General features: G+C 44.8%; 1 protein-coding gene and 1 long non-coding RNA gene across 21 annotated transcripts in view; one reads left to right on the top strand and one right to left on the bottom strand.

Annotated features, from left to right (window-relative positions):
* PLS3 (plastin 3) overlaps positions 1-22,723 on the top strand; it is a 58,074-nt gene that overhangs the window by 17,003 nt on the left and 18,348 nt on the right. For 10 of the 20 annotated variants that reach the window (XM_040571954.1, XM_040571949.1, XM_040571937.1 and 7 more), the window contains 4 exons: positions 11,859-11,945; positions 18,982-19,145; positions 21,730-21,859; positions 22,284-22,416. In XM_040571954.1, coding sequence (XP_040427888.1) covers positions 11,879-11,945; positions 18,982-19,145; positions 21,730-21,859; positions 22,284-22,416 — 494 coding nt within the window. In that variant the 5' untranslated portion in view covers positions 11,859-11,878. Of the gene's footprint in view, positions 1-316; positions 815-1,661; positions 2,000-2,257; positions 2,987-5,621; positions 6,864-8,110; positions 8,212-11,858; positions 11,946-18,981; positions 19,146-21,729; positions 21,860-22,283; positions 22,417-22,723 lie in introns of those variants that run through there. The other 10 variants (XM_040571941.1, XM_040571953.1, XM_040571939.1 and 7 more) reach the window with 10 other exon arrangements.
* LOC121077111 lies at positions 4,751-5,748 on the bottom strand. Its single transcript, XR_005823899.1, has 2 exons — positions 5,657-5,748; positions 4,751-5,617 (listed from the first exon to the last, which is right to left on the bottom strand). It is a non-coding gene; the product is annotated as an uncharacterized LOC121077111 (long non-coding RNA).

Raw genomic sequence — 22,723 nt, 5'->3', positions numbered from 1 at the left:
CTAAACTTCCTGAAATGAATATATTCACTTTTTGTTGCGTGGTTGCCCCAGGACTTCACAGGCTCTGTTGCTGTTGTGGGTCAGACAAACTCCTTACACCCAGGGACCAACGCGATGCTGAACCCGGCTGCTGATGCAAGTGAGAGCAGCGTTGAAGCTGCTCTTCCCAAATCCCATCTGATGCGCAGGCAACCTGATCCCAGTGGAGTGCAAAAGTGCTTTTCAAGCCAACTTCTTTCTTTCTAAGTTGCAGCTGCAGTTCTGGGCTTAAAAAACTCTATTTTGGTTTTCATTATATTTACCATCCTGAGGAAGCTGGCAGGTTGTAGGTTTGGGGTTGGGTTTGGGGTTTTTTTTAAACCTCTTTTGAAAATTTACAGCTGGAAGCTAAATTTTAAGGTGATGCCCAAGAAATGGGACCAGGCAATGACTCACTTTCCTGGCTGATGTAATTAAAAAAAAAAAAAAAGGAAAGAAAAACAATGAGCCTATTGGTCAAGTATTTTTAATTTTTCTAATGGTCATGAGTTCTTCAAATTCTTTACTAATTCAAGTGTTCTGTTTATTGGTAAGTGATGTCCTCTCCTTTTCGCTATAGGAGGGCTCACGCATTGTGGATTTATCAGGAAAGGAAACTTCTGAAATATGTAGTTATTCTTTGGAAATCTCTCTTAACCTTTTTTGGTGATTTATTTTGTTCCTGTATGTTGGATCAGCTAAAAAAAAAAAGAGTGCACATTTCTGTTGCTTGTCTTTTTGGTTGGTAGCAGATGTCCGTATTTTCCTCTGGAGCAGACTGGGATTAATTGTTGAGGTAATGCAATATATTGCTATGTGGACCAGCTCTGAACTTGGTATTTACCACCCATTTAGACCACATCTGTTTGTTTTGTTGTTTGTTTTGGTTTTGTCTTTATTGTTGGGTATTTTATTTGGTTGTGGGTTTTGTTGTTTTGGTTTTGTCTGGAGGAACAGTGGGGTGAAATAGTAGGCACCATCCTACGGAATAGGGGCTGAGGCCGAATAGATCTGGCTTCTCATTGCTCTGTAAACTTCTGGTGGTCTTAAGGCTGGTCTTAAAGCTTTCCACAAAATAAGTGCTTCGAACAAAATACAAGCTCTGTGTTGCTATTTGACTGGACAAGCCAAGACTAATCTGTAATAACAACGATACATTTTTTAGTGATGAATATATATTAATATAAGTATGTGTGTATTTGTGCATATATACGTAATGCATGTATATGTATAATTTATACGAAGCTATAAAGATTTTTATGTAAAATAAAAGTAATAATAAGAATATACACATAAATGCACACAATTTTATATTTTCTTCATATACAGATATATAAGAAAAACATATAAAGAAAATTATTTGCTTACCTAAAAGCTTTATAAAAAGCTTTATACCTTCGTATAAATTATACACATACATTTAATATATACACATATATATGCATATATATATATATACATACATGTATATAAAATACAATATTTTGCTTACCTAAAAGCTTCATATCTTAGTGCCTTCTGCTCCCAGGTGCCGGGCACTAAAGGAATAAAAGCCAGTTAGGGGCAGGGGGTTGCCCCCTTCCCCGTTGCCTGTTTATGGGATGCTCTGTGCCACCCTGGGGCTCTCGGGCAGCGCCTGCCCACAGCACAGGGCGAGCGCCCATTGGGCGGCGGGTGGGCGGGCGGCAGCGGCGCTGGGCTTCCAGCTCCGTGCCGTGGGCGTGGGAGACGCTGCCGCGCTCGCATGAGTTGCTGCTGCCGGGAGAGGAGGCGAGGTAAGGGAGGCTCGCTGCGGGCTGGCGCCAGAGCTGTGCTGCTGCTCGGGCATCTGGCTGCTGAGCCGCGAGCATGCGCCGGGAGCTTGCTGTCCTGCGAGTGCTTGTGTTGCTTTTCTTTGGTGGTTTGTCCTCCGCAAAATGTGTAGCGACCGCTAATGCTGTAGCGGATAAAGTAGTTCTAGTCGGAATCAAGAAGATTAACTGTGAGTCTCTTGATCTGATTTAAAATCATTATTTATCTGTGTACCTGACTGAACCGCACATGCAGACAGAGCAGCAGCGGGTGCTTTGACAGACTTTGTATCACAGAGTATTTTGTTTCTGAGTGCTGAGGGTGTGTCTTCCCAGAAATCTCAGTCTGGGGCACGTCTTTCCCAGCTGTAGTCTGCACCAGGCTTTGAAACAACAGAACTGCTTAAACTTGCATGTTAGCCTTAAATATTTAAACGTTTGTCTTGCAGAAAGTGAGGAGCTTTGAATACTCTGGGGAAATTGCTGTTGGCTGCTGGCTTTGGTGGCTACCTAACTTCCAGGGTCTGTCGCCAGGATAGGCTGGGCTCTGGGCTGCTGTGCTGCTGTTCAGACGGGAAGTGGCATGTGGCATCGCAGGTTGGCAGGAGTTTGTTTCCAAACTGACGAGTTTATCTCGCCTGCTATGTTTTCTGGCAGACGGACTGTGCTTGATGCTGGAAGCTGGGATTGACCGTCTCCAAAAGCTGACTAAAACACTTTTGTACCTCAAGCACACCAGCATACTAAGTACCTTTTGAAATGCTGAATTGTTTATGGTGGGAAAATGTGGACTTAACATGTTTGAAAATCTTCGCCTGTAAAACACATCTAGAGTTGTTTCTTCATTGCCTGGTTTTGTTTATACTGAATGCGTTGCTCTGAGGTATCATTTAGCTTGATTTTACTCTTCCCTGGCATTTCTTCTGCAAAACATTTGGCTGTGAGGAGTGGATTTGTCAGCTGGAGGACTGTCCCACCCTCCTGAAGGTGGGGTGAGGCCAGGTGCTGAGCAGGGCACGGAGCTGCTTCCCCTCCGCCTCTGTCCTGCGTGTGCTGGGTGCTGCCAGAGCTGCTGGACCCAGGGAGGAGGCGGCAGAGCCACACATGGGGACCCAGAGAGAAATCAATGCTGGGTACATCTTGGAGAGCCTGCCTGGCTGCCAGATCTGCTAATCTGGGTGCGTTTTGCAGAGATGAGTGCTTGTCCAAAATCCAAGAGCAGAGCTAGCCTGATCTGAGTATGGGTGTGTGGCTGGTGAGTTTGGTACCTTTGCTCCCTCTCTCTCCTCCCTGTAGTAATTTACATTGTAGAGGAGAAGTGCAGGGAACACCCTGCTGTCAGAGTAAACTGAATTTCACTATCATGGCAACCTCCTGGGAGGCAAAGAGAGCAGCTCTCTTCTGCTCTTCCAGGCTTTTCACATTAATCTTTGAGATTGTTTCTGCTTTTGTTAAGGGTAGATAGGATCTTCAGCATCTCCTCTAGAGAAAATAAGCATTGAATTTACAGCTTTTTCCACTTCCAAAAACCACTAGAACAGCTATACAGCAAAGCTGATTTATTACAGTCTAGCATTGTTTCTTGCTATGAATCAAATTACTCTGACTTCTTTCCCTTTCTCCCAAGTACTTTTAAAACAAGATTATGAGTAGCAGGGGAAGGATGGAGAAAGGTTTTTCTCATTTTATCAGTAGCTCTTTCTAGTAAGAGATCACTTAGGTGAAATTCCTAGTGTGGGTTTTTTTTTTTTTTTGAGACTTTTGAAACAGAAACATAATTTCATGTTCAAGCTATGGTTTGTAGTTTCAGCATTCATTGTCATGCTTCTCTCTGAATGATCATTATCCGCCCAATGGGCAGCAGTCTTGGGCTGCTGGGATTTCAGTCCTGGCTGTGCAGTCTCAGGACAGCTGTTTACTTCCAAGCTGAAAAAACAGTCTGCGAAACCGCTTGACCATGGCTGTACCTTTTGAAAGACTGCACAAAACCCACCCTCCCAAAATTAATTGCTGAAACTCCCTATTGTCCGGTTCACCGGGGATCGGCAACGTCACACTGGGCGTTTGGCTTGCGGAAGCTTTTTTGCTGGCATGGAATAAGCAGTGACTGTGCTGTGATTTAATTTAGGGATTGGGTTGATTTCTCTGCCTGGACAGGCAGGAAGCCTAACAGGCAGACTGAGTAACACTTCTTTTAATCACGGAATGTTTTTTTATCAGCAACTTCACCTGCCAAGCAAAGGTGCTGCCTGAGAATGGAAGCTGTAGAAGCTGTTACTTACCAAATGTGGGAGAAGCTCCTGAGTCATGTAGCTTTTGGGGGCTGAGGACTGCAGTTTGGAGGTCTGTGATGCTGCAAAGGCCCTTGGTAAAAGCAGGGAGCCGTTACAGAAATCATACGATGGCTCAAGCATCTGCCGTGACTTTTCAAGAGGAGGAAAGTCTTTGGGCCAGAGAGTAATGTCCTGCACGGTGCTCAGTGGGCACATCCCTCACGCACAGTGGGGCTGGAGGTGCTGGGGGAATGGAGGAAGGTCTGGGCTGTGTGGCCATGACTTCCTTGTATCTGTGAAGAGCCTTATCCAGCTGCTGTGGGCCAGGGCACAGCCTGAGGTCTGAGGCCACCTTTGTAAGGAACTGGGCTGCGTTAGGGCTGAATATTGGGAAATGGAAGGATACATGCCTAAAGCATGTCAGGGGTAAACTGCAGGTCTCAGCAAGCAGGTCCCATTCTTTTCTGAAAGGAAGTTTGCACTGATTCATCCTTGTGATTCTTACACCTCCTTGCTCATACAGGTGGGGAATCTGCTAGCTTTTCCACTGTTGCTCTGGGGGTCCCATCATAAAATGAGGGCTGCATTAAGTTTTGTTGTACATGGATGCTAAGAGGTGGGTCCTCAAAGTCTTTTATGGCTAAGAAACAGAATAGGCAGAAGGAAGTGTTTAATACTCTGCTTTATTTGGTGAACGGCACAAGAATAAGGATTACTATGAGCATAAGAATTTCCTGAGAGGCTAGCATGACTTTTCTGTGCCAGAGCCAGGAATTTAAAATTAAGCCTTCTGAGTCTCAGTCCATTAGCAGACATGTGACCCCTGCCATCCCCTTTGCATTTAGGTTTGAATTCACTCTGATGAATTGTTCTTGCTTTTGGAAGTTCCAGGCGGAATGAGTTTTCTCTTCCTTTCCTGAGAGGCCTTGGAAGGATTACCTGTTTCATGCTGTAATAACTAGTTATTGGGGAACATCATTCCACTTCCACTGATGTGAACACATCATTGTAATTCAAAGTAAGTTAAACTGATCTAGTGGGCTACAGTCTTGAAAGTACACTAATCCTGGAGCAGCTGCTCTGCTGAAAACAGAGGTGTACCGAAGTGCAACGTTTTGGGGGAGCATTTGGCAAACAGGCTTTGAAGGACTGATTCGCTGGTGCCTCAGGCAGTTCTTTATCTGGTTTCTACTGTGCCCTGCAGATTCCAAGTGCTCTGTAGATAACAGTAATGGACTTGAGGCTGCGAGGCAGCCGGTGTACTGTAGCTGGGAGCCTGTGGTGTGGTGGGGGTGAGCAAAAGCAAGCCAGTGAGGTCTGGCAGGCAGCTGCTGTCCTCCTTGAAAATGAGCACAACCCCGGCATTGACCATCCATCTGACCCACTTGGTCTTTCATGTCAGGAGCCTATAGGGAGGAGTGTAGGTCTGTGGGAAACTTTATGCTTCTCCCTTTCATTGCAGTCCTAAACACAGTTTGAAGTGTCTGACAGTCCAACCTCCTAGCAAATGCTGTCTCATGGGGTTGGACCTCCAACCTCACAGCAAATGCTGTCTCATGGGGTTGGACCTCCAACCTCACAGCAAATGCTGTCTCATGGGAGTAAGCCTCCATCCATCGGCCCTGCTCCAGGATTGCAGGTCCCCCTTGATGTGCATCAGGCAGCTCAGGCTTGTATTCCTTCAGGGCTGGATGAGGCTGTGCTGGAGGGATGGCCTCAAAGGCTGGGGAAGCTTTTTTTCTTCCCATGTGCAGCTGGAGTGGGGAGGTTACTGACTTCTGCCCTCCCATCCAGCCTTTGGGCAGCTGGGTGCCATGTGGTTGAGCATCACCAGGTTCTTGCTGTCTTTCTGCTGGTCTGTATCTCATACACAGAAATTTGTGTACTCAAATCCATGCAAATTTCTGTGTTGTTTCCCCAGCTTTCAGTATTTCAGATGCTGTCCTGAAAGGTGTGGCTTTCCTGCTCCCTGGGCTTTTAGCAAGGGGCTAATTCCTATTTTGATGCTGTAAGTGGAAGTCTGTCATGCTGAATCGGGGTTTCTTGTGGGTGCCAGCTGCAGCTCATTCTGGATTGGGGTGCTGATGGTGCTGACCCTGTCTGGGCTTGGCTGCACTCCAGAATGTCTCCTTTGCTGTGCTGGAGAGTCTGAAGCACGTGAATTGGCTGGTGGGCTCAGCAGTCATTTTTAAAAGGATTTACGAGGATCGAAACTAGTGAATCTTGTTCTATCCTGCAGGGAGATAAGAGACTTTGACCAGTTTGCAAAAACTGAAGGATTAGGCTGTCCAGGTTAAGGAAAACCAGCTTGCTTCAGTTGTTCCCTTACAGCTGGGGCGACCTGGCTTCTGTGCAATGTGGGTCCCCACTGGGCATCTGCCCAGGCGCTGTGCAGAAAATTCTCTGGCATCATTCTTGCCAGATCTAGCTTGGAGAAGTTTGTTTTTTAACCTGGACCTGTTGGAGGAAAGTGTGTATCTGGAGGTGAGTGCCCCATAGACATGTCTCCAAATCCAGAGAGAGCTGCTGTCAAGCCAAGGGTGGGTGGTGCTGAATGCCCGTGTGCATCTCTGCTCCTGATGGATTTGACAGATTTTTCCTACAGCGGCAGGGAGTTGTGTAACAACGGGAGCGAAGTCTTTGCATCCGCTCCCAGATGAAAATAAACTTAGTGGGAAGCGTGTCTCTCCCAGCATGCTCGTTAGAGGAATTTGAAAGAGTAAAAGCAGACCTGCAAAAGGGACACTTGCAGCTGTGGAGATGTACTAAACAGCACCCGGAGGTAAGCTTTGTACAGAGGTGGGAAGAAGTGAGCCTTAGGGTGCCCCACGCAGTGGCAATTGCTGCCTGTGGTCTTTTGTCCTTCTGCAGTGCAGTGAGTGTCTGCACAGCCGCTGGCGGGGCACAAAACCAGGACAGACAAGTAAGTTGAAAGGACTTGATGTGCTGCGTGTAAAGGCACTGTCCTGAGCAAGCTGGAGAACTGAGGGGTGGGAGGTAATCAATTAAAACAAATGGATGAGCTTAGATAAATTCAGTTATAAAATTGAATCTCCATGGGGTTGCTTCTTGGCCTGTTGAGGTGAGTTGCTTGGTGCTATGCGTGAACAAAGAGAGCTGTGTTCACCATGAAATAAAGCTGAGTATGGGTATTTTGGCTGAAACTTCTTGCAATCTTGCAAAAGGAGCTGGGGGGAACTGGGGTGAGGGAAGCGTAGGAATACGGATGTCCACGCCATCCTCTGATGCTGCAGCCCTGTCTGCAGAGCAGGGAGGAAGAGGATGGTGAGCAACAGGAAGCCTGGGGGCCAGATCCTACATCAGCTGAGTCACCAGGATTCCCTCCAAATTAGTGAGGCTGCTGCATGTGCTGCAAGCCCAGGGGGTCTGGCACTTGCATAGGGCTGCAGGGTGTACCCAGTGCCTGGCTGTCTGGTACGTTATTCCTAAAGCAATACTCATATTTGTTGGATTAGTGGTCAAAGTTTTGAAGTATTTTTAATTCGCTAATGCTGACTGACTTGCCTTCTCATGTCTGGAGCCTTTGTCATGAAGTGACAGTAAAACCACAGGTTCCTCTGAAAAGAGTAATATACATTGGGTGAGTCACTGTTCCAAGACAAGTCCTATCTCCTTTCTTTTTTTTTCCTTAAATTGGATGGAAAAAGGACATATTAATACCTTTTTGTTGACACTTTAATGTGTCTCTGCATTTGCCTGTTTGAGTAAATAAACTGATACTGTTAATCAGTCAGTTGTAGAGATATTAGAATGGGGTGGGGCAGGGAAAGACGGAGTGGCTCAGTTTTCAAACTAGTGCAGAGCTGCTAAGAAAGCAAATTCTTCCATTTGGATGAGAAGCAAATTCCAGCTCTGTTTCTGTTGGAAGTGCTCGACTTGCTGTCGGGAAATATTTGGTTGCCGTGTCCTTTTTAAAATTGAATTAATCCTTCACTTTTTAAGATGTGCAAACTACTGTTTTGTGTTTTTTTTAATTATTTTCCTTCCCACCGATCTTCTGCCCAGGCTGCAGCTTCCAATGCTTCCCTCCTGGGACTGTCTGGGGACCTTTCGCGTGGACAGGGTGTCTTAAGTTGCTGTCTGAGCAGTTAATCCACCCAGAAGTCCTGGTGAGCTCCTGGAACTTGTGTCTGATGTCTGCACTGCAAGTGCGGAGTGCCAAAGTGGAGGCATGCCTCTGATGGAGCATCCTCACAGCTCATCTCCAGGTGGCTTACAGCTGTGAAAACACAGGGGCTGGGGCAACTTTATTTGACCTGCCAGTATTGCAGTTCTGTCTGGAGAGCAAATAAACTGACCCCAATGCGCTGACTCTGGTGTGTTTAGAAGCTATGAAGCTTGTTTACACAGAAACTTGATACAACTCCTATCTGGGAAGGGAGTTGATATTAGAAAACCTGAGACACGCTTAAAGCAGCTCTCATCTCTAGCAAAAAGTGAGGTCTTCAAAGTGCATAAATGGGCTGCACGCCTGCTGGCCATGTGCTTCTGTGAAGCTGCTTTAATGTATCCCGGCAGCAGGGAGCTCTTCTCTCCTGTAGGAGGGATGAAGGCGGGAGTGAAGGGATGTTGAGCAGGAATTACTTCCTTATATGCTCTGTTTCTGTGCACATTGACCAATGGGCCTTCTGTCACCAGGGTGTGTAGTGAGTGTGGGATCACTAGCTTCTGTCATCTTTTGTTTCTCTCATTCTCTCTTCCTCCCTCTAAAATGGGTCTTTAAGCAGAGTTTGTCTCTGGCCATCATCGCATGCCCTACAGAGGCTCTTCTCCCAGTAGAAGTCGATGGGACATGGTGAGGCATGAGGGACGCAGTGCTGGGTCTCCACCAGGGCTTTGAGAGAGACAGCTATTGTGTGATCACTAGTGTATTCTTATAAAAGGGGTTTTATGTCCGTGAAGACAAAGCCAATTGTTTAAAAATGTGTCTGAATGAAAAACACAATTCTGAATGCCCTTGACTCAGCTATTAAAAAAAAAAACCAAAACAAAAAACCAACAAAGCAACACACCACAAAAGAAAAAAAAATCTGGAGAGCTCTCCAACCCAGTGTGCCAAATGTAGGTGTAATCCTCTTCATTGGGAGAAAGCGGGGGGGGCGGGGACCAACCAAAATGGAAAACCCACAAACCTCCATAAAATCCTTCTAGGAGCTTAACTGTCCCTGTCTACTTATAATTTTCTCCGTCTCACTAACCTTTTCAAATACTGTGTTGTTGTATCATAACACTTTCCCCTTCTCAGACAGCTATAATGAGGTCAGGTGTCTGCTTTTTTTTTCCTCTCTTGGTTCAAGTTCTCTCTTTCTCCTCTCAACTTGAGAAACAAAGAAGAAAGTGATATGAAAACAGAGGTAAATCTCTTTCATAGACTTGCTAAGATGAAAAGCATAGAGACTGGATTTTTTTCAAGTGAAAACCCGCACAAACAATGGTAGGGCGTATCCTGAGTGTGAATTCTCTGATAGTAAAACAATGCAGCTTTTATAAAAAAAACTCTCAGCTTACAGTGGTGTTAGCTTCTTGTTTTGGTGTTAAAGATGGTAGAGATAGCAGCAAATTAAATTCCAATGAAATGGATAGGTAGTGATGTTCTTGGAAATCCGTTTTAAGAGAAGCCCTAATGGTTTGAAAATGAATTGGAGCAAATGAGGATTAGGAAAAAAGAATGAGTGAGAGTGGCTTGGCTGAATCTTTAGCATTATAGTTCAGCCTCTCCTGCCTGGCAGGTGATGCCATGTGTAGCCGAAACTGCTTCCAATCTCGATACCAGAGTTTCTGCCAGTTGTGAAATCCACCTTTGGTACCGTGCACCAAACTTGCTCAGAGTTGACTTTGTTGCCAAGCAACTGCTTTATCCCCTGGAAAAAAAAAAAAAAAAACACCCAGGTTTTGGTTTTGGAGGCCCCAAGGACTGGGCTGCTTGGGTGCTACAGAGGAGCTGGCTAGGTAACGGAGAAGGTCCTGGTCAGGTGGATTGGGCACCCAGTGAGAGGAGCAGCTGTAAAAGTTTACCGTGGTGGTGTTTTACTCTGTGAAGCTGAACAAGCTTTGCAGCAATTCCTCCTCCTGCCCTGTTCCTGTAGTATGAACCCAAGGCTGAAGTCAGTTGTCTGGCTGTCGGTGGCTCTTGCTGACTGTTAAATATCTCGTCCTGCCTGCTGGCAACTCTGCAGATGCTCAGAGCTGGGGTCTGATCTGCTCTCCTTCACGGCTCTGCAGTGATGCAACTTCTTGTTGCCTTCCCTGCTGCTGGCACCTGTCAGTGCTGTTTTCCCAGGGTGCCACGCCTGCCCATCGCTCTCATCTCTAATGACTTTTCTCCTTCCAGACTGAGTGAAGTATTACAGAAAATGAATATTTACAGCTATAGGCAAACCTGTGCAAGTGCTGTGGAGCAGCTGTGAGCTTCAGACAAGAGGCTTGCTAGTCAGAGCAGAGGTATTCATGAATCCAAGCCTGGGTTGTCGCTTAAGCAGTGAGCCAGCCTGTTCAGGATCCTGTCTTCTGAAGGTCTGTAAACCTGAAATCAGCCTTCATCCTTTTGCTCACAGAGGTGTAGGCTGCCTCTGTTCCCATAGACAGAGGACCTTTTATTTTCCCGCTTTGTAGCTAACAAAGAGTTGGAAAATCTTGGGTTGCAAATCTCACTGGAGGTTGCATTGAGCCTGCCCAGATCCTCATTTTTAAAGACCCTTAGCTAGTCTGTAGCTAGCGTGTGTACTGGATTGTGGGCACTGTTAGCAATGCCCACAGTTTTGTCTGCAGGAGGCCACTGCGCAGGGTTTGTCCTATTTGCATGTCCAATGAATCACTGCTCCCTCTTGTTTGTATCAGTCAAAGTGCCAACATCTTCTGATGCTGCTGTCACGGAAGTCATAGGAAGGAGACATGGGCAGGTCCCTGGTCTTTCACCATCTTTCTGGTGATGCCCCTTCTCTAGGCTAGCAGGCTGCCACCTAACCAGTGCTTGGAAAGGAGGATTAGGATACATGGGGGCACATGCCTCATCCTTTGCTTCTTTAAACACCCTTGAAGCTGTGCTGGTCTGATCAATGCAGGGTTTCTGCATGCTCGTGGCTGGTGTGGGGCTGTTGTTGGCTGTCGGGCGCTTGCTCACAGTGTTCCTGGCATGCCTGGCTCGGGAGCGTGCATGGGGTCAGCGGCTGTGCAAACGGCCCGTTCCTTGCATGCCATTGAGAGACTGACTCTGGCAAATTGCTGTTTATTCAAAGAGTTTTGTTGTAGAAAAGCAGATTTCCTTTTGGCAAGCAATATCAGATATACTATTTTGTGGAAAAAGACCTTTTTCAGGTACTGTTCAGAATCTTTATTTGGTTTAGGTAGTTGCATGCTCTCAGTGGCAAATGGGCAGGCAGAGCATTCAGTATCTATTGTATTAATATTTTAATTGTAGATATCTCTTCTGTTCAAAGCTGTGGAAAATCCCTGGAGATACGAACTTTTTCCAAACTACAGCATGTACCTGTAGTGGGTACCTTAATGTGTGCAGAATAACACAGCCTGTAAAATAAATACAGGGAGCTAAATATTAACAAAGCTAATGGGATTTCTGACTTGGTAAGGAGCACATTTCCCATCTTCCAAGTTTCACATCTGTTTTTCTTAGTGGAAAGATAAATGCGACTTTGAGAGGTACGGTGACCTTGTTACCGATTGTTACTGTACTGCTGTTCAAAACTGCGTGTGTTTGAATGCAGCTTGGTTTCACACAGCGTCCTTTTTCTCTCTTTAGGTACTCACTAAATTCATGAGATGGCCATCACCACGCAAATCTCAAAAGATGAGCTGGAAGAACTCAAGGAGGCCTTTGCCAAAGTCGGTAAGTTGCAGTGAGAAGGTCACTTTGTCCCTGTCTGCTGTACGTTTGAAGAGGACTTATCCCACCCCCATGAAAAACGGTGCCAGCAGGACACAGGCAGCCTCCTTGTCTCGTGGCCTTCTTCATGCCCAGGAATCCCTTAGCAGTCTTGTTGCTTCTGGCTTGTCACTTCTAGCCAAGGAGCACATAGGAAAGGACGTGGGCAGTGTGGCTGCCAGCGAGCGCTGGTGGACAGCATTGCCTTGGTGCTCCGGGTGGGCTTCTCTGGCTGCCGATGGTGGAAGAAATATCCAAAGAGGCATTGTGTTCGTTTGGCCCAGGCAGCACTTCAGGGCTTGCGCAGCGCTTGGTCCTGAGGGCGCTGGCTTTGGCGGTTGGGGCTTAGCTGTGCAGAGGGCAAATGTAGGCTCTACATTTCTGGTTTGTGCAGGTGCATTTGAGGCACCACGGCTGGTGAGCTTACAGGCAAAGCCTAATTAGTGGCTGCATACCTGGATGTTATGGAGCAACTTGCGGTGATAATAAAATGCTTTGTGGCCACCGAGCATGTGCGGTGCCCTCTGCTGGCTCTGTTTCTCCCTGGGTCTCCCTTCCCTCGCAGCTGGTGATGCTTGGTTGCCCAAGCTGCAGCCTGCTGCCTCCGCCTGCTTCCCTGCTCCCCTATACTGGCATTGCACAAGCCCCTGGCAGGCTGCTTCAGGAAGCTTAAATGGGCAGAGAGCTGACATCACAGAGAAAACTTTTCTGCTGGTTTAGTTTCCTGATAGGACTTATAGGAGGATCAGAAAAAGGCCAGGGAGGGGCAGGATGGGAGCAGGACGGTGGCAGTGGGCTGAGGTCAGCGCCTGCAGCTGGGGAACCACGCCTGGGGCTGGCACTGAATGGGAGGACATTGCACAAGTGGTCAGATCCGCCCCTGCTCATCTCCCTGGCTGCACATCCATGCTGCTTGAGCACTGGTTATTGCTCTGAATCAGTAGCTGCCTCGCATCTGAACAGAAGTCTTGCTTGCTCTAAATTAACAACATGACGGGGAAAAAGTAGTTTTCAAAGGTAACCAATTCTCGCAGAATAGTATTTGCTGTCAGGATATGAAGCAAGTTGCGTTTTAGGCAGTTCCCTCTCCTATCTTGCTCTTGTCCCAGACTTTTCCAGCAGGTGGAAGTCAGCTGGCACAGAGGCAGGTGAGTAACCATCGTGCTTCTAGCTGTGTAATGCACCTCTAATTGCAAACTTTGAGACATGGGTGCGGGCAGCCCGCTCTGTCCTTGGATAAATTGAAAATGATTAACTTGGCTGGATGGAGTGGCTTTTTGTCGCTACTGTGTAGGGAAATTATTGAGGTTAGGTTGGCTGTCTGCCGTTGCACTGAAAACAGTGGGAAACTCAAGTCAGATAGTGATTTGTTTTAGGAAACCAGCTTGCTCTGCTGTCCCTGTTCAGTTTACAAATATAAAAGAAATGTCAAAGCTTACGTATTAAAAAATGTGATAATTAGCCATTAGTATGTACCCACAAGTGTGATGAGATCTACTAGTTCTTTTTAGCTGCCTTCTGTTTTGTGTGCTTTAGGCATGGCACAGTTCACAGATGCTGCTGTGGGAGGGCCTGTGCCTGTCAAGAGCATTTTTAATGCTCTTGTTCCTTTCATTCTTGCCTAAAGGAGCCATCTTTGCCCTTGGCTACATAACTGGTTGCTAATGACGTGACTGACTTCCTCTGGGAACTTCTAATGGTGTCCCTAGTGAATGTGAAAAAACAATGGACTGAGGCTGCTGTTTAAAGTGAGATTTTTCTTCCGCTTCAGAATCCAGCTACCTGGAAGACTTTGAATGCAATGAGGCATGGTTATAGTAAAACTCAGCTAGCTGGTTTCTTTGATGTCTTAAGGGAGATGTGGGGAGGGAGGAAGAAACACTTAATGGAGTGATTTCTGCTCGCCAGGTGATGTGCAAGCTCCAGTGCATGGCTGCGCTGGCTTCCTGGAGACCTGCTTTAATTCTAGCACTGGGCAAGTCGCAGCTCTGGCCAGGAATGCTCCTACTACAACAGCCATTGCTAGTGTGGATTGATAGGGCTTTGAGGATGTGTGTCTGATCAGTTGCTCTGTGTGCAGCTGGACTGGGTAGATAGTCAGCCTTCTAGTGTCAGAGGGTATCCCTAAGGTCTGCTAAAGTGTGCTCTGTCACCTCTTGCTCTCTGTGCCTCTTGCAGGTATCCCCTCTCTCCCATGCACCTGTTATGCTGTTTTGGCAGCAAAAGGCAAGTCCCGTAGGCTACCTGCTGCTTGCTAGAAGCAGTCCAGTCCACAGATGAGAAACTGCGGTTTAAGGTTAGCATTAAAGTCAGCTGCAGCTTGGGCAAGCAACGCCCTGCATCCAATAACCAGGTATTGCTGCCGAAAGTGAGCCAAGTGATAAACAGCAGGGGTGGAAGGAACGTTTTAACGTCTGACAAAAGTAATTATTACAGGGGACATAATAACTATCTGTGCTTTAAACAACCTGTGTTAGTGGGGGAAGAGCTGTTTGCTCCCAATCTCAGCTAATCTCTGAATTTGTTCCACAGAACTGGTGTGCAATGTCTCTGCACTTGGCCAAACAGTGGCACTTCATAGAAGAGGCGTGGCAGAACAAAATCTGCAAACTTGCTCTGCTTATTTGTCTTCCTCCTCCCTGATCCTAATAGCAGAGATAAGCATCTTTTTCTGGAAACACTAAGTACTTAAAAACATAGCCCAGTTGAACATTTTGTTCGATGCTGCAAGGTAGTAAAACAATGCTCTGAAATGTTAGCTTAAGGCAAATAGGGATCTGTGGTCCTGCTGAGAGCATATGTCCTTAAAAGGAAATGTGTGGGTTACTTTCCCCTCTTGCATCCTGTTATTTAAGCTATTTTAAGGACTTGTCTGGAGGAAGCTGAGCCAGAGCTTGGAGCAGCTTTAGGGTTTTGTTTATTGCGGCTTTGCTGCGCCACCTGCATATGGGCAGAAGGTGGTGCCATATATCACAGCAGTGACCTTTTGCAGGTTTAGTATGCTGGCATGCATGCATCTTTCAGTGGAAATAGGAAACTTCAGATGTGCTGTAGTTTCCTTTCCATCAGGCAGATTATAATGAATCCAGGCTGTAGCTTGTCTGGTAAAACAATTTTGCTTTCTTCCATTAGTAATTCTGGGTCATATGCTAAGGGATTTTGTTTGGGACAGCTTCTATTTTGACAGCCTCTTCAGCTGATGAATACCATTTTAGATTTTGTTAGAGAAGGATTTTAGACCACCTCCTGTCTGAAATCTGGCCCTGTTGCAGGACGTCCAGCAAGGCACCATATGGTGGACCTGTAGCAATGCTGGAAACAATTACAGATCTTGCTGGTGTTGGGAAGGGGACGCTGTTTTTTCTAATGATGTTACTTCGTGTATTTGACTGCTGTGTCAGATGTTCCACCATGCAATGAATAACTAGTTACTAGGCTTTGCTGCCAAGCCAAAACCATGGGCTAGCATACCCACCAGGCTTTAATGCTTAAATCCACATTTCTGTGGCCAAAGAGCTAAAACTTGAAATGAGAGCATCGTTACTGAAAAAACCTCTAACTTGGTGTGGGGTCTTGCAATTGAGCCAACAGACCTGTTTTACCGGTAATTCCCACTTCCAAAGCGTCTGGGGCATAGATGCCCTTTCAATCTATGAAGTAAATCAGTGACTTTTTTTTCCAGGATACTGTAGAAGAGTAGCTATTATATATAGGTGGGTGTTTGGGATGTTGTTAAGAGTTGGAAGAACGTAGATCCTGAGACCTGAGGGTTTTGAGCGAGTTCAGGTGTGTTTCTCACCAGGAGGGGTCCTTCAAGCTTGTGTTATGTGCTGACTATCTGAGCCCAAAGCAGGTGCTGGGAGCAGCCAATACACAGTCCCTCATAATGGGCAGCATCTTTCCTGGTGCTGCACTCCTGTGTTGTATGCGCTTGCATGCAAACCTGCATTTTGAAAGACGCTTTGTGCTGCAGAGCTTCTAATTTTTTTCCCCAGTGAGCAGAGGGAAAACTCTGAGCCTGGAAAACCCCAAAGAATGGGAAGATGCTGCTTTGTGGGGGTGAGCTGATGTACCTCACCAGCATAGTGAGCAAATACTGACCCAAGCTGCAGGAAAATCCTGATATCTGACCTGCAGCCAGATGTGATGCTTTCAGGCAGAGGCTGAGCTCAGCAAAGCAAGTTGTGTGGATGGGCCAGACAAGGGGCTGGGCTAATTCCTCAGTTGCATTCCGGAGTGTTTTTATGTTACAGTTCTTGTTTTGCAAGAAAACCAATATAAATGCAAGGCTAGGGATTAATTTGTTGAACTGGATTGTACCCTTAAAAGATACGCAGGGCTTCATACACAGAACTGAGCTCTAAACAGGTTTAAGTATCCTTTTACAAGGTGCATCTCTACACAGTGTATTAGAGATGAGGACTGGAGCTCAGTTCCTCGCTGTCACCCAAGTGGCTTTTTGCCTTGTGAAATCCCATATGTTGTTTTTTCTCTTTCACTTCTCAATAGTCTCAGACAAGGCATAGGCAAGCCTAGTTCAGAAACTCTTCTGAATGCTTAAGGTAGTCATGTCAAGAGGAAAAACTGCTAACAAATCCAATCAAAATCACTTTAATGATTCCATCAAGGATACAATATGTATTTTGAAGTCTTACCTTATTTTTCTCTATAGTTTGCCTCTTTAACACTTGGATAGATGTAAAACTTCATTTTTAGGAGGTGGACTGATCAGAAGAAGTGATGAACGGGTATTTCTGGATTTACCTGCTTTATTTGGCAGCATGGTGAAGGACTGGATAGTTCAGCCAAGCACAGGCTGAAGCAATGGGTGTTGGCTTCAGGCATGCTGAAGGTGAAATGAAAGATCTGTTTCAGGTCCGTAGGCCCTGGAGATTAGCAAGTCCCTTCTTTTCCTTGTCTGATTATTATTTTTTTCACTGGATGTGAGATGGAAAAAAGATGCATATTGTGTAGTTAAATTTAGTGGTAAGAAAACTAACAGAAGAAGCTGTGATTTACCTACAGGGAAATAGTTTGCTGATGACATCTCAGACTGGACTGAGATAAAGCTTGCCTTTGTAAGCTTATATTTTTTTTGAATAAAATTCTCAAATGGAAAGCCAGACAGCAGCCTGTTGCTATCATTAATCATTGGCCCCAAGCACTTTATTTCATCAGCATTATTGTAAACACTGGCACTTCATAAAGTAGTTTAATGTATTTATTGTCTGGACTCAATGTTCGTCTTTAGTTTGAGATTCAGGGACTGTTACTTTGGATATTTGTCAGTAAGTGTTTGAATTTCACTTTCTGGCTAACTTATGAAAACAATCTTAAAATCCCATATGGACCTGGAAAATGAGGGGGGTTGGAGCAATGGTGAGGACATGCTGCTTGTTGGTTTTTAGTGCTTAAAAACCACTACTGCCACCTTATTAAAAGTAAATTGACTTTCAAAATATGCTAACTAACCGGACTTCTGAGCTATCCTAATTGCTTTCTTTTGCTGTAGAAAACATCTCCCTTTAAGTATAGGTACTGACCCAAGTGGCTGTGGTGTGAGATTCCCGTGTGAACAAAACCAAAGCTTGCTGGGGCAGGTGCAGCTCTTTGATCATGCAGGTTGTGGTCTGCAAGGGTGTTTGGGGAGCAGAAGCTTCTGCTTGAATGCAGTTTAACTCTGTGGCCTTAAGGAGAGACTGTTTCCTTATAAATATTAGAAATGGAGGCTTAGGCACTGAATCAAGTTCCCTGGGCTGTCTGTGCCACTTGCCTACAGCAAACAGATTTTAACGTCACTTCTGAGCTGGTGGTAAGAGCACAATATGTCTGCAGTCTCTGTCTCTGGCCATGATGGAGGGTCACACTTATGTGTTGGGATGTTAATTTGGGTGCACGGGCTGCTTCAAATGCTCTGGCCTCTTGTGGACATGACTTTTCTAAAACCTGGGTACCAGCTGTGCTGGGAATCATGATGTTTGCTCACCTTAGTCCTCTTGTAGAAGGCAGCACCCAGCCTGTGCCTTTCCATGGTGGCATTAAAACCATGCTTGCCTGAAGAAAGACTGGGGCTGCTGGATTTGCACTGTGTGATCTGAAAATGTGACAACATCTGCAAAGGGGATGGGATCAGTTGATGTGTAAAGCTCCAGGCTTGCACTTATTTTTGTTTTCTTTCTCTCCAGATCTAGTAGGTGATCACATCTCAATGAGTGTGAAGTGCTGCTGTATTTTGGCAGTGACTGTCAAAGTGAATGTCATTGCAGAGCTTTCTTGGGCTGTATTAAAATGTCTGGCCTCAATTTTCTGTCAGCAATAAATGAATAACATTATCAACATGATTAAAAAAAGGAAATGCAGAGCTGACTTAGTGTTTTCAGCTTAGAATGTAAAAAGTGCTGTGTTTCATTACCTTCTATTTTTAACGCACAAACCCAGCTGCAGTGCAGTTCAGATGTAAAAAGTAACTCTGGAGATGATTTATGAAAACACAGATGTTCTCTCGTAAAACTTCTTACAGCAGGCTTGGTCCTGTGTGTCAAGAGCTGTCCTGCTCAGCTCTGCTTTGAAGCTGCCATTGCACAAAGACAGAGGGATCTCATGGCTTGCATTCTGTTCCAGGGATGAGCTGTGTGTATTTAACTTCCACCTTTGGTTCCTGAGTGGTGTCTATTGAATGGTGTACTTCTTGGACTTGGTATTTTTGGTGTGGGTGTCCCGCTTTGTGTCTGCATCCTGCACGGTTCTTGCTTTCAGCAAAGATGAATGGTCTGTGCAAAGTAGCCCTAAAACGTGCGGATTGTGATGATCATACTAGGAAATCCTGCTTAAACTCTGTCTTACAGGTGTCCTCAGTGCATAGGTTGCTTTCCCTAAAGCATGTTTGAGGGTGGGGGCTTCTTTTCTTCCCTGGTGTCTGGAGTTTATCCTGTTGGATGACTGACATATTTCTAAATTGCCTTCTCCTGCCCCTTTTTCTCCTGCCCTTTTTAATCCTTAGACCTCAACAGCAATGGGTTCATCTGCGACTACGAGCTGCACGAGCTCTTCAAGGAAGCCAACCTGCCTCTTCCTGGGTACAAAGTGAGAGAGATCATCCAGAAGCTCATGATCGACAGTGACAAGAATAAAGATGGGAAGATTAGTTTTGAAGAATTTGTCTATGTAAGTGATATTTCTGAATTTTCAGCAATCTCTCAGCAGTCTCTGGTAGATGGCCTGGGGGGCTCCTTTTAGAAAAAGTTGAAAAAAGGGGGCTAAAATGGGCTGGCCTTAACACAATCCTAGTTTTCTAATGATGACTTTTGAGGACTTACCATGTAAAAAGTAGCTCTTTGGTCATATACTGAAATTTCTGCGATTTGTTGCGCTGTTGCTGTCAGCCTTTCGATTTGGACAGAGAAGAAACACATTGGTTTTCAAACAAAACAAACAAAAAACCAATATTCTTCAACATGCTTTTGCTTTATGAAAAGTCCATTGGAGGCTAAAAGCCTGTTTCCATGTGGAGTGACAACTGGAAAAGAGACTTCCAGTTCTCCAAACATAGAGTATTGAGTGGAATCTGCTCGCTTTTTCCAGGCATACAAATGAATGCTTGTTTTCCCTGTGAAGCAGTATAATTTCCTCTCAATTTAATGGGACTAACAAGTATTTGCTGAAGATTTGTGAGGGCATTTCAAGGCACACTTGGAGATTAATTTATATGCTGAAGTAGGAAAATTTAGATCCATTTGTTGCCTTAAAAGGGAAGAACCAGGAGTAGGGAAATGAGAAAATTGGAGGATGGGTCTCAGCAATTTTCCTTCAGCCTTTTTCTTTAGAAATAGCTCAGATTTTTTTTTATTAATTTGTCTTTTTTTCTTTTTGAAAGCACAACACTTCCTCTCCTTATCCTTTTTATATTTTGAGTGAATATTGGAAGAGTAATATAAAACATGAGCAGTGCATTTAGGGAGCTGTTCTCATGTCAGCTACTTTTCTCGATATTGCTTAATTTAGCTTTACCTTTTTCTGTTCCTTAATTGTTTTCAGACCCTCTGAACTTTTGAGTTCGGAGTCGACTAGTAAGTTGGAGTTTGTTTGCAGTTTGTGAACACTTGCATGCTGGGTGCATGTTTCAGCTGTTGGTTTGAACTCGTCCATAACTCTAACTTTGCACTAGGAAGGAAGAAATTCATGTCTTCTGTCAGATGTCAATGGTACCAATGATCAAGTGAATATCATTAGTTGTCTTAGAGGCAACTAATCCATGCAGTAGATGCAATGGTTAGTTATAGAACTTTTACCAGCAGAACCATTGATCTTTTCTAACTATGAGCACTTCTGCTGTGGTTTCTGGGACAAAAAGTAAGACATGAAACTACCTTGAGGTTGGAGTACAAGGTTGGAGTCAGTGTTAAAACACGTTTTCCAGAGAGGGTGTGCAATACCAGTAACGAATCTGGCAAAACTAAAAATACATAACTATTTTAAAACAAATTTAAGATAAACCAACCAAACAGAAAATCCCAAACCTTTGTGCTGTTGAGTCTTCACTCAGGGCTGCCTGATCGCTGGGGTGAGCAAAACCTCTGCCTGCCATCAGGAGATGGTTTAACTCTGCACTGCACCATCATCCTGACTTGCTACGTTTCCTGTGTTTAAGGGTTGGGGAAGATAAAGTATGGCAGCCAGGCATGCTGACCCTGCCAGGTGACACCTCTGCAGCCAGGCAGGCAAGTCCCCATGTCTTGTTTTAACAGAAGCACCTTGTTCTATTTGCAGTGCTATTTCATTGCCATTTCCTGGGCAGTGTTTGGAGAACCTACCTATGTTTTTCTGCAAGATTTGTGTGCAATCAAAAAAAAAAAAAGATAGCAGAATGTTGGGTTGGGATGGATGAGACTTGAGGAACCAAACAGAGGAACCCAGCACTGCAGAAACCTGGCAGGAGCAAGGAAGGCGTGAACAAAACAGAGGGTTGTTTTTTTTTTACAATTGTATTTTCAGTGCGGTTGAAACTAGTTTACTTAAGTTTTGATGGAATTACAGTAGGCTTTCAAATTACTGAATGTATTTTTCCTAATAGTTGCTCAGTTCTACAGGAACTCAAGGCCACTAATAGTAACATGCAACCTGCACAAACTACACAGCATAGTCCTTCTGTGCTAAAGCATCTCTTCTGCTCTCACACATGAGCATTTTGTCCATTAGTCCACACCTGCTAGAAAAAGACTTACCTGAAACATCTGTTATGGATTATTGCAGATTAGATTGTTATGCTCTAATTAGAGAACTGCTTTTTTTGTCTCCGGTGGGCTGTGGACAAACTCTTGTGTGTGAACTAAAGTCACAGTCACATGAGCATCTGGCTTACACAGAAAGGTTAAAATTACACAACAGCTTTCTCAACTTTAGTCCTGTGGAAACTGCTGCATGCGTACCTGCCTTCATATTGCAAAGGTTTCACTTTTTTCTTGTGGTCCCTTGAAATCTACTTGAAAAGGTAAATGTGTGAGAGTAACTTCAAGCCTAATGCTTCTGTTTCAATTGCCACTTGCAATGTGTGTTAAAAGTGAGTTGGACAAGTCTCTGCCTCCTACCCATGTTAAATTTAATACCACTACAACTTTGCTAGGCTGTTCACGTTTGCTGTTGTACTGTGAAGTTTGCTTTAAAGCTGAGAAACAGAAGATAGCTTCTTCTGTAGCCCTCTCATTATATGAAGGCAATCTTTTGTTGTCTAACAGAGCACTTTAAATTGTAGATTTTCCAAGAGGTGAAAAGCAGCGATATTGCTAAAACTTTCAGAAAAGCAATTAACAGAAAGGAGGGAATCTGTGCGATCGGGGGCACCTCGGAGCTCTCCAGTGAAGGGACCCAGCACTCTTACTCAGGTACTTCTCTGACTTTCACCTCTTTTCTCTGGTAAGTGGAGGCAAAACTTGTAGACCTCTACTACCTGCCCCATGCTCTGCTTTTGTTCTCCAGTAGCTGAATGATCACAGATAAAGGTGAGAGCAGGACGGAATATAGCGTAATGCAAGATTAGCAGTGCGTAAACTAAATATGTGCTTATTTGTTTTGTTAACTGTGCTTGCTGATGAAGTCCTTGTGTCATATTTGAACATAGTAAAGATGTAAAGTAATGAGTAAATGACAGGAATATTCTGATAATTTGAAGTCAAACTCAGATTTCTTTAAACTGTGTCTAATAAAATAGTGTGGTAACGATAGTGGTTTTTTTCCCCCTGGGCTATTGTACACTGCTTTGTTATGTTGTGAAGAACCCTGTATTAAATTTATAATTGGTTATCTTAGAGGAAGAAAAATATGCCTTTGTAAACTGGATAAACAAAGCCCTGGAAAATGATCCTGACTGTAGGCACGTTATTCCAATGAACCCAAATACAGATGACCTGTTCAAAGCTGTGGGAGATGGGATTGTGCTATGGTAAGTCATGGTGGCTCCTGAATTTAAAAAAGAAAAATAAAATACTCCCCCAAAACACCATAGTTAGGGGAATTTTCATCCTGTTATAGTCTGTTTTTTTTGTATGCCAGCATGTGTGCACAATATTTTGCATGTATGAAGAGGGGCTCAATCCACCCAGGCTTTTGGTGTCAATGCATGATGCTTCTGCGTTGTTACAAGCTAGTGGTTTTGTCTAGTACTGTTGTTTTGGGCTTGAAGCTAAGTTTGCTGAAGGGGATAAGTACCTTGCAGGAGCAGAAGTTATCCTGATGCAAGCTCAACTTGA

The sequence above is a fragment of the Cygnus olor genome, chromosome 13 (assembly GCF_009769625.2).
Source record: "Cygnus olor isolate bCygOlo1 chromosome 13, bCygOlo1.pri.v2, whole genome shotgun sequence".
In the NCBI taxonomy this organism is placed as follows: Eukaryota; Metazoa; Chordata; class Aves; order Anseriformes; family Anatidae; genus Cygnus; species Cygnus olor.
Note: the sequence above shows the minus strand (reverse complement) of the source record. Positions and strands in the feature narration are given on the sequence as shown.